The following is an 18,766-nucleotide window of genomic DNA, read 5'->3' on the forward strand; positions in this document are numbered from 1 at the left end:
TTAAAATATAAGGATAATCATAGTGTTTTATTTCCATCAAGCTATTTTTTTTTAAGTATGCAAAAGTCGTTGTGATAAATGTATTTATTTATTTCAATATGACAGGCGTTAGCCCAATGCGTTATAACAGGGTAAACACACCAGTAGTGACACCAGACTGAAATCAAAGAGACATATATTATTCACTATGTATTATTTATCGTGAGATTAGGATAACCATAGAAAACCTAATCTGTGACGATCGATCGTAATTATAATTATGTAATAAATACTTATTCATATAGGATTTGAACCCAGGTCTATCCCGTATTATTTACTGATTTTTGTATCGTGCTGATCATGCATAGAAACGAACTACACATTTGCTTATTACTTATTGAATTCTTGAGTATATTTTTTAAATGTAATTATTCAGTTAGATACAATCATTTCAAATTGCCTGATTTACATATATGTATGTTTATTTTAATCTCATTAAACAAGATTAGTCACAGCAGTAAGTATATCCGCATTGAATAAGCCTACATGCTAACTATCATTTTTATTCAACGATATTCAATGAATTAAAATTTAATTCAGACTTAATAAGGTCATAAATGAAAATCATATTTGTTTTTTTTTTATTTATTTTATTATTTTTTTAAAATTTTCGCTTTGCTTTGTTTTGATTGGGTAGTTTTTAAACAATTACCATTGTTCTACAACTGGAGATACGACTCCGTGAGAGTAAGCAATTGGGGCAGGGATATGAGCCGAGTATGAGTAAGGAGCAGCGGCATAGGTGGTGATTGGAGCAGCAGCGTAGGTGGTGATTGGAGCGTGAGCTACATAAGCGCCACCATGGTTTACGGTAGATGAGTGGCTCGAGATGGAAGTTGGTACAGAGTGTACTACAGCTGGAGCTACAGCTTCTACGATGGGAGCAGATCTGACCTCAACTTCGACTGGAGCAGGGGCTACTTCGACGGCTTCGTATACGGCTTTGGAGCCATGGACGACGGTGCTGGAGTGGCTGGAGACGGAAGTGGGGACTGAGTGGACCACAGCTGGGGCAGCTACTTGCACGACTGGGGCTGATTTGAAGACGGTGGTGGAGATAGCTTGTGGGGCGGCCAAGACTGGAGAACTGTAGGCGGCGTAGGACAATGGGGCGGAGTAGGCGATTGGGGCAGAATAAGCGATTGGGGCTGGGGCGGCGATGTATGGAGCAGCCTTGACTACTGTAGTGGAGATGGTCTCCGGAGCAGTCAGGGTGGAGTGGGCGAAGTGTACTCCGCTTGGAGCAGCCGCTGAGACAGCCAAAAGGGCAGACAACACCACCTGTAGATTATAATAATACATGTAATTATATTTGATTGCTCTAAGAATGTATTACTAGCTGCAATAATATATAAGTTTAACAATATTTTAAGATACTTATTCAGTACTAATTTAACTACGACATACTTTATTGTAAATCTTTATTATCATATAAATGATCTTGAAAGAACTTGATATCTTAATGTAACTACTGTTTTTGTATTTTTACAAAGAGAGAAATTTTACTGTCATATAAATTAAAACGCACTATAGAAATATTATTAAGTATTATACATAGTAAAAAAGTTGAAGAGCAAATGTCTGACTTTTAAATTTTTTTTAAGCGTTTATCTAACAGAAAATTTACTTCTAAGAAAAGAATAAGATGTTTTAGATAAAAATTTAATAAAAGTGTCTTTCATATTTATAATTTATTAAATGTTGATAAATCACTAACCAACTTGAACATCTTGGTCTGTATTGTTATTGTCTGACTGAGTAAGTCACTACAATATGTCTCTTGAAAGACTGGTGCTTCTACAATCCTCGGACGAGCTTAAATACCAGCGCCTGCCGACAGGCCAAACCAGGTTTGTCTTCCGTCACAAGGAATGCCACATAAAAAAAACATGACGACATTAATAAATAAAATTGCTCTAAATCGGCTGCCCACCTTCGAGCCAAAGCGGATCCGAATCCAAAGATCAACCCATGGTTCGATGCAAGTAAAAAATAAATGTCGTTTCAGCCAACCCACACCAAGCGACCTTGCAGTTTCACGACATTTGATTATTGTCATACTTTTCTTCTGGATCGAGAAAAGTTAACGAGTAAACTCGTTTTGTGATATGAAGGTCGATTGTACGTATTGGTAACTGTTACTGCATCTAATGGCTATGCATGGATTACTGTTTAATCTGAATCGAATGAACCAGATTAACGGTATGATTTGCAATAGAATATTATGTATCCTAACTATAGTATATATGTACATACATAGATGAATTATACGTTATTGATTCTAGAGATCATGATTTGCGGTAAAGTTGGAAGTTGATTTCAATAGGTTTTGCTACAAATATTATCCAATAAAATCGAGTACATGAAAACATATATTAATTATTGGTTTAAATCGTGTGATTTGAACCATATATTTATGAACTTGGCATTGTTATGTCTCGCGATCATGACTTGCAGTTAAATGTGGTTTAGAGCGTGATATAACAATTTCAGTGTGTTTTTGCTATAAATAACATTCAATATCAAAGGGAAGCAAAAAATCTTCATTTACTGAGAATTTATAAGATAGGTTTATATATAACAATCGATAAGCTGTCAGTTACTTGGACACTACCCAGGAAATGATCTGACAATCTTATAACTAGAATTAACATAAACATACAATATTTAATTAACTAACGAGTAATTTTGAAGCAACTTACAAGAAACTTGTTTGCAATCTTATTGACAAATTACTGTACAAATCAAATTAATTTGAAAAATTCTATGTGGATTTAGATTGATTAAAAAAAGTGATTTTATCTTCATTAAGTGTAGTGGTAAATAGTATTTGATACAATAATTGTAAAAATATAAGTGGGCTGCGCATTTAAAAGTAACCTAAGGATTTTAAATTGCATATCCATGACTATTAAAAGAAAATTCTTATAAACAGATAAAATTTTATTTTGTATTAAATCTTTTTATTTTTTAATATGGGTTACACATTTTTATTATATATTAAATAAATCAAAGTATTTTTCTCAAGAATTTTATTTCTGTTTATTTTAATGAGACAAATGTTTTTTTGCATTAATTTAGATAAGACGTAAAAATCACATTTTTACTCTCAAAATAAATAAAATATATATTTTTAAACAATAAAAACCTTTCAAAAATAGAATACTTTGGATTTTTATTAATTTCTACTATTATACTATTTTTATTAGCACCACAATTTATGTTTTTAAAAAATTTAAATAAAAATCATAATAAATAAATACGATTTTTCAAATCCGCGAAATATATTTTTAATTACATATTACTATTTTGTAAGTCTTTTTATTCTTTATTATTAATATTTCAAATTTTATTTTTCTTTGTTTTATTATTATGCTTTGTTACAGCTTACTATTATATATTAATTAAACAAATATTTTTTCCATTAATTAAGATAAGAAATAGAACTTAAATAATATATTTTAATACAATACAAACAATTTAACTAATAATAGCAATCAATATTTTTATTAAATTCAATAAATGTATTAATATCTAAAAATATATTTTTGTGACATATGTATTTATGTTTTATTTTTAATGTTTGAGAAAATATTTTATATAATTTTAAATTATAAAATAATAGTGATGAAATTAAACTTTGTTGAATACATTTATATATTAAATAAAATTTCTTAGTCTTTAAAATACAGAATATTTATTATAAAATATTTTGCGATTTAAATAAATTAAAAATTATATTTTTCATAAATATAAAAAGGTTTTTTAAATCCAGATTTTTTTTTTACTTTTTTCAATATAATTTTCCATTATTTCTTATATTAATAATATTTTTTTGTAAATATGCAAAAAAAATATTACTTTTTATAAAAATTGGAAAGTTTAATTTTTTTTAATACAAACTTTTCCAACATTATGAGATATAAGATGGAATATTATATTTTCATACAATAAATAAATGTACTTATAATAATTATATTTTATTTCAATATATATAATTTATATTTAATTCTTTTCTCTTACGTTTTTTTATATACTGAAAATTCAATTAGAATTTCATTATTTTGTATAACATATTTTGTAATTTAAATAAATTTAAAAAAATATTTTTTTTAAATTAGTATATAGAAGGGTTTTATAAATCCTAACTTTTTATTTTATTTTTTTATTATTTATTTTATTACTTTTGTTTCAAATATGCAAAAATTATTACTTTTTATAAAAAGCGAAAAGTATAAATTATTTGAATACCAAATTTTTCAAATATTATTTTTATAAAATGGAATATTATATTCTAATAGAATTAATAAATATAATTATAATAAGTAAATTTTATTTCAATATATTAATAATATTTATTTCTTTTCTCTCACATTATATATACTGAAGATATATTTCTATTTAATTATTTAATGTTACATATATTTTTTCATATAATATATGAACTTTTATTTTTTGTTTTATATTTTTTTTCTTAGGAAAAACAATTTGTTTTAAATAAATTTAAAAATATGCAATTTATAATAAAGAGAGTTAATCAAGTTTTTGCTTTCAATATTATTTAATATTTATACAATACATACATATATGTATGTATGTATTGTATAAATAAAAAGCGGATATAATATTCATATTTTACATTTTTTCTTACGCTTTTTATTTTACTGTATTTAAGATTTCTTTAATAGTAAATATAATGTAAAAATTGTTAAAATTAAAAATATTTCAAAAACCTTAATTTTTATTTGCAAATAAATTAAATAATATATTTTTATACAATATAATATAGAATATGTATATATTTTTTTAATTTAAAAAATATAGTAATAATATCATTATATTGTGTACTACTTAGGTTATTTTTTCTTACACACTTTTTTATTTTAATGTTCTGTTTTTTTTTAGAGACAGATTTTTAACATTAAAAAATATTGTACCTTTTTACATAAATAATATTTAATATTATTATAAGTGAGTATCTTACAGTAATTAATATAATCAATTAAATTTGTTTATTTTTATATATATATATAATTCGTATTTTCATACTAAAAGTAACTTTCAAATGTAGTATTTATAATATATTAAAAGGTTACAAAAAACGGGAAATATATTTTTGTGTAGGTACTTACTACTATTTTATATTCTTATTTTTTGTAAGGTACAAATATAAATAAAAGTATATTTAATTGCATTGCCATATATAATAAAATGTAATGTAAAAATCTTAATAATATGAAATATATACATATATCATTTTTTTTGTTATATTTTGAATACAATAAATATATTGTTAAGGTATTATATTGTACATATTTTTTTAAAGTGTTTTATATTCAATCACAAAGATTAATATTAAATAAAAAAATTGTATGTGTATTAAATTGTGTTTAATGTAAATTGTAAACATATATAGATTTAATAATAAATTTATTTAATAATGATAAAATATGAATAAAGGTCATATAAATATTTATTAAATTTTATAATTGAAATATAAATAGTTGTACATGTTAATTTATTATTATTGTATGATGCAAGTCCTTTCACAGTTTAATAATTGATTTCATTAAGGTCAAAATTAAATCACATTAGAAAGACGTCAATTCAATATTACTTTCTAATTATTGACAATTAAAAGTCAAGTTTATACAACCTCCAGGATATCGACTTTAATTGTCTTTAATCTTTAGTTAATATTATTATATAAGGAAATACAGTTAAAATAATAGATAAGTTACTATGACAATGCAGCAAAACTCACTTTTTAAATATCCACTTTGTATAGAATTTCTGCTTTAGTTATTAAATTTCAAGGATCTTTTATTCAACAATACACAATGCACTTTACCAGATAAGTTAAATACGCGAAACGCGGGTTGAATGAGGACCACTAAGATTTATATTAAAATATAATATAATATTATTATTATTTTTATTTTTTTCATGAATTTTAATATCTTCATATAATAACTTATGCACTGTTATAAAGTATTATAAAACGGGTTACAATTCATAACTTTTACTCAAAAAATATAAATTATAAACTTTTGGGATTTGTGGACGAGTGGTGTGCCTTTTTAGGACCAATTAGACACCGGAAGAACTGATTTAATATATTATATTGTACACAATATACACAATGTACTAAAAATGGGTACAGAAAAATATGGATGACAGTATCGAATTGATGAGTCTTTAAAGTTCGAGAACCTTCCTTGTAGTCGTCGATGATGCAAATGGTGATAAGCGATCCGTCTGTTGAGTTCTTGACGGGTGATTCGTGTCTCTCATATTCTAAAAAATCTATATTCCTTTACTTATCATTTCACGAAATGATAATTTTAAAATTTATTTGTTTTGATCATGCCTTATAATTTTAAAAATTATTACTGTAATTTAATTGAAAAAATAAAGTTATAACACTTAAAATAACATACACTTAAAATAACAAAACATAAGTTCAACTTTTCTTGTTTTTAGGTCTTCATTAAAATATTATTAAATCAAACAAAATATGATTTAGTTAAGATTCCAAACAATGATGCTAATAGGTGTCTATTTTTGAGATAATATCATATATAGAAGAATAGTATGTACCAAATATGTTTGTTTAAAAAAATAATCTAATCATTTATAAAATTAATTTTTAATTTTAATTCCATTTTAAATATTTTTGATGTATAAGAATCTGCGAAGATCCGGCTGGAAATAATTAATGCTCGTGGAAAAAAGTCAAATGTCCCCAGACAATACAAAATGAATATGAATAGCACAAATTTTCATTGTACCTAAAACTGAAACAGCTCATACAAGCCGTCACGGCAAACTACCGTGACCGAAACTCGAAGCTATTTAAACTATTTTTCAATGGTTAAATCTTCAGTTGTCTTTCAGAATCTTAGCGATTCTCACCAAAATGTGTCGACTGGTCAGTGCTATAACAATTTAGTGTAATATAATATAACGATATATGTCAGACAAACATGTACTATTTTCAGGCCGTGTTTTGCTCTATCTTGATCGTGGTGTGGGCATCTCCTCATGAACATCACGAAGAAGGACATCATCAGCCAGAAGGACACCACCATGAAGAAGAGCATCACCGTGAAGCTGAGCACGAGAAACATTCAGAAGAATCTGAATCTTCCAAAATGCCGATCTATATTAGATCTCCTTATTACAAAATCGACGCTACTAAAGTGAACTTTATAAATCCGAATCCGATATCTGTTGAAGCTGAGAGCTACGCTAGTCCATTGTCCAGATACATAGCATTGGGATACGGTGGATATCCTATAACAAAATCTGCTATCCCATATGCCAAATCTTCAGTTTCTAGTTATCAAAGCACAGTGGTTCATAACAACCCAAACGATTATAGACCATACTACTCACCTTATAGTGCATATTATCCCGTCAATTACAGATCGATCAGCTATGTGCCAACTACTTATTCGGCAAACGTTTGGCCTTCTTTGGAAAGTCTATATGGTTATCCTTCAGAAGTGGGGGTGAAAAGCTCCGTTCCTGTGATACAAAATCCAGTGATTTGCCCCACGGAATACATGCTTCAAAACGGTATTCAATGTCCGATTTCATAATGGTTTAAAATGCAGGAATTCCAAATAGCGAAGCAAGGTCGATACTTGTGTAGAGTTTATTAGCGTTTGAGCTTTGTGAAAGAAGACGGCTTTTCGGTGTAATGTAGCCTTTCACGCCACTCTGCCGACGCTCAATAGAATATGTAAATGTGTATGTTGTTATTTAAATAAAAATGAATATACTCTTTTTGGATCTTGTTTTATTTTTTGAGTCATTGTCATCTTTGTTATAAGAATTATGCAATATATGTTGGCATTATTGGTAATTTAGATTCCAATACAGAAAAGTTTGTAAAGAAATGAATGACTAGAAACTTAATTTTTATGAAGGCATCCTAAAATAAATATTATCTTACAGACATTATATAAAGATAATTTTTAATAATATATTACATCTATATTTATTTTATTATTAGGTAAAAAAACAACTTCTGAAATATACTTGGAATATTATTATTATTTTGTATATTTAAAATATTACATAAATATTTAAAAATCATGTATTTGGTAAAGAAAAGTAAATCCATATAAATAAAATAATTTAACAATTGGTTATTTTGTTACTTTTACTGTTGCTTATTTATTTTTAGTTAAATCAATAAAACTTATTTACTTTCAGTTAAAAAATCATACAACTTAAGTAATGAAAATCCTAAGCGATTTTTCTAAAATAAAAATAATATCTGCCCTTCTGTTTTACAATTGAAGCATTGCCTTTAAAACGTTACAATTATCTTTAATAAGCTCTTGGTGATTCAAGCTGACTGCTTGGCTGGACCAGATCTGACGATCGAAGTGAAAGCAGCAACTTTTTCTGGACTTAAAACATGTAAGCTCTGTTAAATTCATGCTCAGTTTTAAATTTATTTACAAGTTCTAGTTGAAGTTACTTATAAAAGTGAAGTATACTTATACTTAGGAAGCTTTATAGCAGCGTTATAATTTATATACGATCGTATAAATAAAAGGCGATCATCAACTTTTTTAATGTGCTTGCGTCTGGTTTTACATAAATCCGGCAACAATACTTTTTTTTATTTTGACGCCCTGTTTTTTAAAGTTTTTGTTTTTGCATATTATGATATTAACATACATGCTTCGTGAGATAGTCATACTGCCTAGAAGCTCTAGTTTTACTATTAAAAATTCTTTGTGTCGATTTAGAGTAAGCTTCATAGGATGCGAGTATAGGGTTTATATTTTGAGGTAAATTCGCTTAAATATGTTTTTATATAGCAGCGTCCTGACTTCTTTATGATCTGTAAAAGGTGAGAAAATCAACAATCCTTTCCCTTATTAATTTTTTACAATCTGGATGATTCACATTGGAATTAAAATTTCAAGTCACTACCTGTTATAGAAGAAATTATCATCAAAAGTGATTTATTTCTTCTTTATTTATGCCGTTAATAATATATATTATTTTTATAAATTAATTCCAATATCCAATGTCTTTTAGTGTATTTATGCTTTAATGACTCTTTAAACAAATGTCAGATGCTCACTTCATATTTTATTAGTTTTAAATATATATATGAGCATAAATTATTAATAAAATTAAAATTAAATAAATTTAACCAAATTTTTGCGGCTAACTATATGCGTTATAAACAGATTACTTTATTTATAGTATATGTATGTTACACAGCATGATTTAAAAACATTTTTTATTCTTATATCTCATGAATAAATTATGTATAATTCAAAGTAATAAACCTGCCATTTTAATAAAAATGCCACATATCATTAAATTGCGCAATAAATAATAATTGTTGTATATACAATGAAGCGATATGAACCTCTAGATTAATAAAAATCATAATCATATAATCGTTGCGTCGCTAAAAATGTAATAAAAATCGATTTCCAAAAGCAGTTTTAAAGCACTTGCATAAAACCGTTGGACCTTACTTGGACAAATAAAAGGGTCTGTACTCAAATATGTCTATTGAGCGGGTATTGAAAATAAGTATAAGAAGATGTGTATTATACAATAACAAAGAGTCTGGTTCCACCCCACACCGACATTAGTCAAAGCATTGAAGATTAAAAGAGACATTGATTCTTAAATGTATTTTTAAAATCCATGAACTGAATTACTTGCTTTAACTACTTACGCCTTCATTCGGAATTATCACTTTGGACTTGGAATAATGAGAGTTCAAACGGAGCCGCACTGAATCGACTGAGACGACCCTTAGATCTGGTTTACCTGAATCGCAAGAGTTCCATTATTGCACCGTACAGCCATATTACAACTGTTGTGATTTAAAAATATTTTTAATATTTTGTAGTGGGATTGGGATTGGAAGTAAAAGTTGTTTGATAGTGTATCTTTAAGATGTTAAATATAAATTGATTAATTAAACAAGTAGATCATTTTTAAATATCATTTTATTTCATTATCCTTTCTTTTCACTGTTTTATACCAGTTTTTACCAGGGCAATGCAGCTGGCCAGGCAGAGTGGCTAGCATAGGCGATGGGGACATGGCTTGCCACCAGAGCTGGTTTAGCTCCATGGAAAACAGTGGTGGAGTGGCTGGAGACTGAAGCGGGCACATGAGCTACATATGGTGTATGCACGACTGCTGGTGCTACCACTGGAGCTGCGTGAACGGCATGGAAAACTGGAGCTGCATGAACAACAGCTAAGGACGGACTGTGATGATAGGCCAGCGGAGCAATCAGCCCACTGGGAGCTGAAGCAGCGATCGTGACGAGAGCCAACAATACCACCTGTAATTTAATAATAAAAATATTACATATGACATTTTTATGTTATAATTTTCTATGAATTATAGAATGATAAATAGAAATATATTTTCAATGGAGTCAAAGATCAAACACGCGACGCGTTATCTCCCATGCTCCCACCACCCAATAACTCAACTTGAATAGTAACTGAATGCATGTGTTTAGTTAACCTTTTATCAAAAACATTTTATCAAGATGACTGATTATTTTATATATTTTTTTTAATTTTGATTTTTTCCAATAAACTGTTTTTTTACCAAATAAATTTATGACAATAAATTATACCGCGCAAAGAGAATTTTTATATTTTTTATCTTGATAAGAAATAATTGAGTTTTATATGCAATAAGTTGATATTAATATATTACAATTTTTTCAATTGAATTTTTTAGAATTCTAATCAATAATAATAGTTAAATATAATAAGTGTTATATTATTTTTTTACTTTAATAATTGAGTTTTAAATACATTTTATAAATATAGTGCATTTAAAAGTAGTCCAGAAAATTAAAATCTTGTTATTTATCTATTTTTACTATTCAACTTTTGAACTAATGGAATTTTTCATAAGCTTTTGCATTTGCAATATTTATAGACGTCTTAATGAAAATAAAAATTATTACATATATATTATATTATATATAGGATAAATTTTAATCAGTACATATTTTTTATTTTATTTATTTCCCATATTTTTTAAGTTGTCTTATAAAATAAACCATATTTTCAAATTTTCTTTAAATATATTAAATCGACAAATATCTTGATAATTTTAAAATACATTGTATAGTTAAAAAAATGCCTTATAGTATAATAAATATAATTATTGCAATATATTAATATAAATATTTTATAATATAAGTAAACCAATTAAAAATATCTAATTTTTCTCTAAAAAAATTTAATGATTTTATATAAAATATATAATAGATCAAAACACAGTAATAACTTACACATTTATCAACAATGAAACGCAGCTATGATTTATAGTGTTTAAATGTTACTGTTCTTGTTCTTTGTGATTTAAAACTGACATACCTTGATATTATACATTTATAACTAACTCTATTGTATTTATGTCAATATTTATGATATGCCACAACAACAAAAACATGTTATATATTTTTTACAAAATAAATATGCTCACTCACCAACTTATGCATTTTAGGTCTGTACTGCGTTTGTCTGACAAGGGAAAGTCACTACAAAACTCGTCACAAACTGTTGCTTTGAGTAGCATCTCCCATCCTTTTATACCCTTGCACGAAGCATTTATCTTTTTTCCAATATTCCGGTTATATTCTCATCACAAAGTCGCACGTAGCCGTTTTCCAGCTTTGTAGATAATTTAAGACTAGAACCAAATACAAAGAACTTGTGATACACAAAAAAAACATTAAAATGCATATTGATCAATCAATTATTTTTCCCACTAAAAAATGATGTATTTTGTATTTTGAGCTCTTTGTTTTAATATTTTTATTAAAGTGGCGCATTTTATAGTAGCCTTAATTAAAGTTAAATATGTTGCAATAGTACTTATTTATATACTCGTATGTATTATTATTAAAGATGATAAATAATATTTATAGATATGAAGGTGAAATATTTATAGGAAGCAATTCAATTTAAGAATAGAGTGAAATAAAAATAATTTCTTCAATAATATATTTATATGGATATAAAATCCAATAACTAAATATAAAATTGTCAAGGCTTTCTGTGTATATATTAATTGATCTTGAAAACCAAAAATATGATATAAAATCAAGAATAAAATAGATAATATAAACTACGAATCTGAAATATTTTTACTTTGTATCAAAATAAATATACTTTTATAAATACGTTCAATCAAAAAATTATAATGTGTGAAAAACTTTAATTTCAATATATAGATACCTTATTATTACATCCACTTCAATACAATATTCTTACTTTTTAATTAAATAATAGATTTTATTAATTTTTTAAATTAAATTAAGATCATCATGACCAAGTTACCCCAATGCAATCAAAGAGCAATACATAGCAAAAAAAATCATAAGACATTAAATTAATTGATACAAAAAGAATAAAACAGATCAATGTGCAATGTCAATGTATTAAGGAGCCGGATGGTGAGTTGGCCATTGGTGAGTTGGCTAGTATGGACGTCATGGCTCTAACGGTATGAAAAGAGGATGCGATTGTGATTTTTTAAGAATAGTTTGATTGTCTACAGCGCCGTTAAGTAGTTTGAGTAAACGCTTAGCAGCATACGATTTTCTGCGAAAACTAAGTGAATCATTTTCCAGCGCTCCTTAGAGAAATGACATGGAATATTAACCAAATATCCTTTTATAAAAAATGCAATAATGCTCAAAACTAAATTGTCATAAATGACGCAAATAACTGACAGATCATCAAAGTGAAATGCGTTTCTCATTGCAAAATTTACCTTAGACGTCGTTTACGTGTAGAAAGAACCACCACTTGCTCTTAAAAGTGATTCTGAGATCTTTAGTATATAAATAGTTTAATGCAAATTTACATATTTTTCATCAAAACACAAAACCAATTTTTTTGATTGAAATAAATTATAGGTAAAAATAAAATATTCATTTATATTCGATAAAGATATTTTAGGCTTTTATTCTTAGCAAAATAAGGCCTAAATCTTTATCCTGAAATAAATTATAGTTCTAAATAGGATTTTCCTAGAGTATATCATAAGAGTATTACTACGAAAAAAATTATAAATATTTTACTATGCATCTAAATAATTTGGTGAATATTATACATATATGTATATATATGAAGCACTTTTTTTATTTTAACACTAAATTTTCTAGCTTCAAACAAATTTTCGTTAAAAATATGATATAAATACAGTATATTGTAAGAGTATTATTACGAGCAAATATAATTATATCACATTTTTAATAGTAAAATACACTTAATCATTAAGCCTGTATAGCCGTACATGTACGGCGGTCGATCTTTCACTGTTTTGAAGTACCCCAGATATTTATATATAATATTATAGTTGTATATTTACATACAATATATAACTGAAGAAATAAAAAACATTATATAAATATAAGAAAATAGAGTACGAAATAAATCAACATAACAACAAATATTGAAAGCCTCTGTATTTAAAATAAAAAGTCCATAAAAGCCGAATAATATATAATAAATTAACAAAATTAAATGATAGAAAAGTGTTAAAATAAATTATTAAAAAATACTAATACAAAAATGTAGTAAAATAAATCAAAGCCATAAAACTAATAGAATCACTGATTTCTTTTATTATTATTTACTATAAATACAATATTAAATAATAATAAATAAATAACAACAGAAATAATTATGTAAATATACGTAAAATTAACTCACTCCCAGGTGTATAGTAACAAATTAAAAATGTTCACAAATTAACTCAATACTCAAAGGGTTAAGTAAATAATAGTTTTATATGAGTAAAATTTTATTAGTTTAATTTAGTATTTAGTTTAAAATATTTATAGTTTAAAATTTATTATTGATATTTAATATTATGTAATTATATTACGATTTTTTTTTATTATTATTTAGATAGTAGTTAATATTATTACAAAATGTATCTAAGCTATTATTAAAATAAAATATACATTAAATAAATAAAAGCAACACTAGAATAATATTTTTGAGGTTGTATTTATTGGTTCAGTATTTACATTTGCTTTTGGTCAGTTTTAATAAATGGTCAGTAACTTTAATAAATATTAAATGGTCGTTTTTTTTAAAAAAAAACGACCATTTAATATTTTATAGTTTTAAAGTATGATAGTTATTTTTGACTCAATGTTTATTTTTTAAATAATATATATATATTGCTAAATATTATAAATTATGAAATTAATCAAAGAAAATCGACTATAAAATATTTATATTTTAAAATAAATAATTATGTGTAATATAATTTATAATCAATTGATTGCCGGTTTTTTTTAATAATAGCGCATTATTTTTAAATTAAAATCCTAGTGCCGCTGCAGAGGCTCGAACCCGTAACCTCAGAGTTATTAGTCTGAGACGTTACAGTCTACGCTATTCTGTCCTTAATATATAATAATGAACAAAAAAAGTTGTAAATTAATTTAAATATCAAATGAATAGTATATGTATGTATTTTGACTTGATTAAAACATTCAATATTTTAAGTCGAACTTAAAGCAAGTTTGAGCAAAATTGGAATATTATAATATAACATACATTCATTTCATTGAATATGTATTTTTTAAATTAATGCATGTCATTTAAATAAACCGAAAATAATTTTAAATCAAATGTATCAATATATTCATATATAATTAAATTTAGTTATTGATATTTAATTAAAATTTATATATTGGGCCGTAACGAGAAACTAATAATAACATATCCTATTCCAAGTAACAAAAAAAAACATATTTTATTTATAAGCATATATTGAATTCATTAATTGACACTTTAATAATATTTCGCATAAAAAATCGTCTATATTTAAATGTCTCACGTATCCTTATGATGGACATAAACAGAATATCGAATAAAAACATCAAGTTTAATTTATACGATCATATTTACAAGATGTTTACAATAATCGTTAATGAAATATTAATTTTAGTTATTTTTTAATTAAATATATTAAGCAATATAATATTATCATATAATATATACTAGGTAATGATTAAAATATAGCATATTTTTTTAAACCTAATTTAATAAATAACTAATAATAATTTACTTTTAAATAGTTTTTGCTAGTAATTGTCAACTCGTGGTTCGATAAAGGATCGACACTTACAAATTAATTTATTCACATTAATAATATAATTTGTATTCACCCCATTGGCATTTTTCAAAGATCACTTGCCCAAGAAAAGAAGAAAAACTCGTCAGGATACGCTCGAGGCTAGGGCAGGGCTCTCAAAACTGGTTTTATATGTTATTATTACTATTTGCAATTTTTTTTGCTATCCTTCAACGATCTTATTTTTTATAAACGAATATAGTCCATTTGGATTTTTTATTTAATAATAAATTTATTTTTACTATTTTATTACAGTGCTTTGAATTTATATGTTTTTGATTACAGTTGAGTCGTCCTACGCCTTTGGTTATTATGGAAATTGTTATATACATATTATGTGTACAGTAGATCATCGGTGAATGAAAGGCTTTTTATATTATATATATATATCTTTATTATTGTCATATTTTTTCATGAGAGCTTATTTAAAATTGTGGTTATAAAAGTAATCGTTTCCTTTTATTAAAAAAAATAGCAAATGCTTCATAAATATGTTTAAGAATTGAGTATTACATGATCTACATTAAATATTATTGTTTTCGAAGAGGTTTTGGAATGCACAAATATTATTCTAGAAACTACCAGAAAAGCTCGCAAATATATTAATGTAGACTCTAGAAAAAAATATGTCAGTAATTAAACTTGTTTGTTTAAAGGATAATTTTTAAAAAATGGACATTTCCGCAGTGACTGAAAGACGAACTTTTTTGAGTTAAGTGCACAAAACATCTGCTTTTAATATTCTGCCCCAAAGATTCGCGATATTTACTTAAAACTTATAAGGCACGCAAACTGTATACTTTTAGCCTTAACTACATTATCTTAGAAACCATAGCGATTCAAATAAAAATAATAATTAAAATGTCATATAATTTTTTGAGAGACTGTATTTTAATTATTTACACAATTTATTAGCCATTGATTAACACTCTTTGCCAAATTAAATTTTGTGCAATTTTTATTTGCGCACTCTTAGCTTCGACGCACGCCGCAGTTAAGTTGCCCCTATAAAAATGCGTTAAAGCGGATACCCAGGGCTAGTTTGATCTAAGTGATGTTCGTCTCACATCGAGCTCGTCATATTACTGTTATTATTCGCACTATTTTAATAACTAAAACATCGTTCTTTATGTTGATAGTATTATTATTGAAGCTTAAATTGATCTGAGTTGCACTGTGTCTAACTTAGCGTAACAGGGGTTGAAAAATTACATTCGCGCTGATCTAAAACCTGTTCCCGGCCAGTCCTAGTCCTAGGATGTGGAAAGACCAGTTCTATGGGAAGCTTTTATCGCGTTCCTTTGCAGGCTGTTGCCCGCAAGATAATAAATTCGCGTTACGAAAGCTCTAAAGCCATTGTTTGGTATTCGTTTTCTTACTTAGGCATTAGTATAATTTCATAATACGCAAGGGCCACGCCCGAAGCTAACTTACGGGCCATCCTTTGTGTATGAGCTACTTTATCACCACGTCGCCGCGTATCCAATTATATAAGGTAATGTATGTATGTATTTCACATACACACGTAGCCTTGTGTGTAAGGTACTTGCATTCTCAAAGTGTCCAAGGCTAGGCGTTGCCTTGCAGATCTTGAACTTATGTAGCCGATCAAAGGAAATTTCTAGCGGGCTTCGCATATTATACCCGCGAGGTTGTAATACCCTACAGTGGTAAATATTATATTTGAGGTGTTTAAAATCAAAATGAAAGGCAGAAAATTTCAATCGATTCAAAATAAATAACTTATATATTTTTTTATATTAACATTTTTTTAAATTATTTACATTATATATTCGATAGCATTTTCTCATATTCCTGGTTAATTATACATTATCTATAATATATAAGCTATGTATATATTTAAAAAAAATGAAGTTGTGTCCAAATAATAAAATAACTGAACATTATGGGAAAATTTTTGCTGTAATAAATATGTAGTTAAAGCTATAAAAATATTTATGATTCAATTAAAATAATCTTCAGGTAAGCTAATTTAATTTTTTTATATTTTTTAAGCCTGTAATAATCATCATTTTATCCACTATTAAATAACATGAAGAGTTCAAGTTAATAAAAATCTGGTTAATCTGTCTCTATTTACCGTTAATTAAAGTTACGTTAACGAAATGTGATGAAACAGATTATCAGTATATAGATAATCAGGCAAATAATGATGTAACCCATTTGGAAAATTAAGTTACGTGTTCAAATTTAATTATAATATATAATAGTTTGATAAAAAAAACTTACTACTCTTAATGCATGCTAATTATTTGAGTATTTTTCTCCTAACTGAAAAGCAGTTTAAATCCATCAAAGTAAAAACCCGTTAAATAATATAGCATTCCTATTAATTACCATATATTAGACTTTCATTTTTTATTTTTCAAATATTTTAAAAAAAATATCACAGTAATTAAATTCCCAAAAGGTAATAAATATCTTAGAAAAACGATTAAGATTCATTGTTAAGTTACTAAATAATATTTAAATAAATATAAAATACATGACGTCACGGTATTTCTTAACCTTCTTATTTTTAATGTATTTTAAAAAATCCAAAAGAAAGGTTTCACTATAGAATTCATAACGGCGAGCGCATTTAGCTACACGTGGTGAATAAAAATCATTTGCACACTGTCGTCAAACAAAATTACACAATTTACAAAATACTAAGTGGTGGGACTCAAATGCATGGTATATAAACCTATTTGGATCTCATCAAAGCATACAACAATAATTTGCCTTCCAACCAAAGGACGAAAAGCAAAAAACAAACCAAAAATGAAATTCTTGGTAAGATTTCAAGCTTATTGTATTTATATATTTGTTTATTAATATTATTAATATTATTTTTATATTCTACAGATGATTTTCGCTATTGCCTTCGTGGCTTCTGCTCAAGCTGGAGTACTCCCATTGGCTTCTTATGCTGTCGCTCCTTATGCTACTTCATATTCGGCCCATACTGTCAATCATGCGATAGCTACTCCACTAATTGCTCATGCTGCTCCTTTGGTTGCTGCTCCAGCTCCACTTGTTGCTGCTCATGCTCCAATAGTTGCTGCTCATTCTCCATTGATTGCTGCTCCAGCTCACTATGCCTATCCCTACTCTGCCTACCTCGGATAAATCCATCGATATCTAATCCATATACAGTACAAATCTGACTCCTTATCTATCCACACTTCCATATAAAAATGAATAACTCTGAAATGTACCTGATTGTATTTAATTTATAAATTCTAAATTATATTCCATTTTAAAATGAATTTAATAAAAAATCTATATATAAAAAAAACATTTTTTTATTAATTCATATTAAATATAATTACTATATTAGAAATCAAAAATAAATAAACCTGTTTAATTATAATAAAAAGCCCTATTATTGATTGATAAGTGCTTGCTACTTCCTTATTAAAAAATATTTAAGTATAATATTATATAATAATCATTTTTATTGTTATTTGCTTTACCATTTTTTATTTTAATACATACTCAAAAATGACGTATATTATCGAAATTGATATGATCGATGAGG

General features: G+C 26.4%; 3 protein-coding genes across 3 annotated transcripts; 2 read left to right on the top strand and 1 right to left on the bottom strand.

Moving 5' to 3' along the window:
- Positions 1–617: 617 nt before the first annotated feature.
- Positions 618–11,688, bottom strand: LOC148237053 (uncharacterized). Its single transcript, XM_088183016.1, has 4 exons — positions 11,552–11,688; positions 10,082–10,381; positions 1,757–1,855; positions 618–1,320 (listed from the first exon to the last, which is right to left on the bottom strand). The coding sequence occupies exons 1-4, from the start codon at positions 11,561–11,563 to the stop codon at positions 688–690; spliced, it is 1,044 nt and encodes a 347-aa protein (XP_088039142.1). The 5' UTR covers positions 11,564–11,688; the 3' UTR covers positions 618–687.
- On the top strand, positions 6,862–7,830 carry LOC148237054 (uncharacterized). Its single transcript, XM_088183237.1, has 2 exons — positions 6,862–6,970; positions 7,041–7,830. Exons 1-2 carry the CDS (start codon positions 6,959–6,961, stop codon positions 7,641–7,643), a joined length of 615 nt encoding a protein of 204 aa, XP_088039363.1. The 5' UTR covers positions 6,862–6,958; the 3' UTR covers positions 7,644–7,830.
- A 6,181-nt stretch (positions 11,689–17,869) lies between the features above and the next one.
- LOC148237055 (uncharacterized) lies at positions 17,870–18,506 on the top strand. The gene is made up of 2 exons (XM_088183127.1): positions 17,870–18,018; positions 18,091–18,506. The coding sequence occupies exons 1-2, from the start codon at positions 17,917–17,919 to the stop codon at positions 18,352–18,354; spliced, it is 366 nt and encodes a 121-aa protein (XP_088039253.1). The 5' UTR covers positions 17,870–17,916; the 3' UTR covers positions 18,355–18,506.
- The last annotated feature ends 260 nt before the right edge of the window (positions 18,507–18,766 follow it).

This window comes from Plectrocnemia conspersa, unplaced genomic scaffold (genome assembly GCF_051122295.1).
Source record: "Plectrocnemia conspersa isolate PC_06_02 unplaced genomic scaffold, ASM5112229v1 ptg000003l, whole genome shotgun sequence".
Lineage (NCBI taxonomy): Eukaryota > Metazoa > Arthropoda > Insecta > Trichoptera > Polycentropodidae > Plectrocnemia > Plectrocnemia conspersa.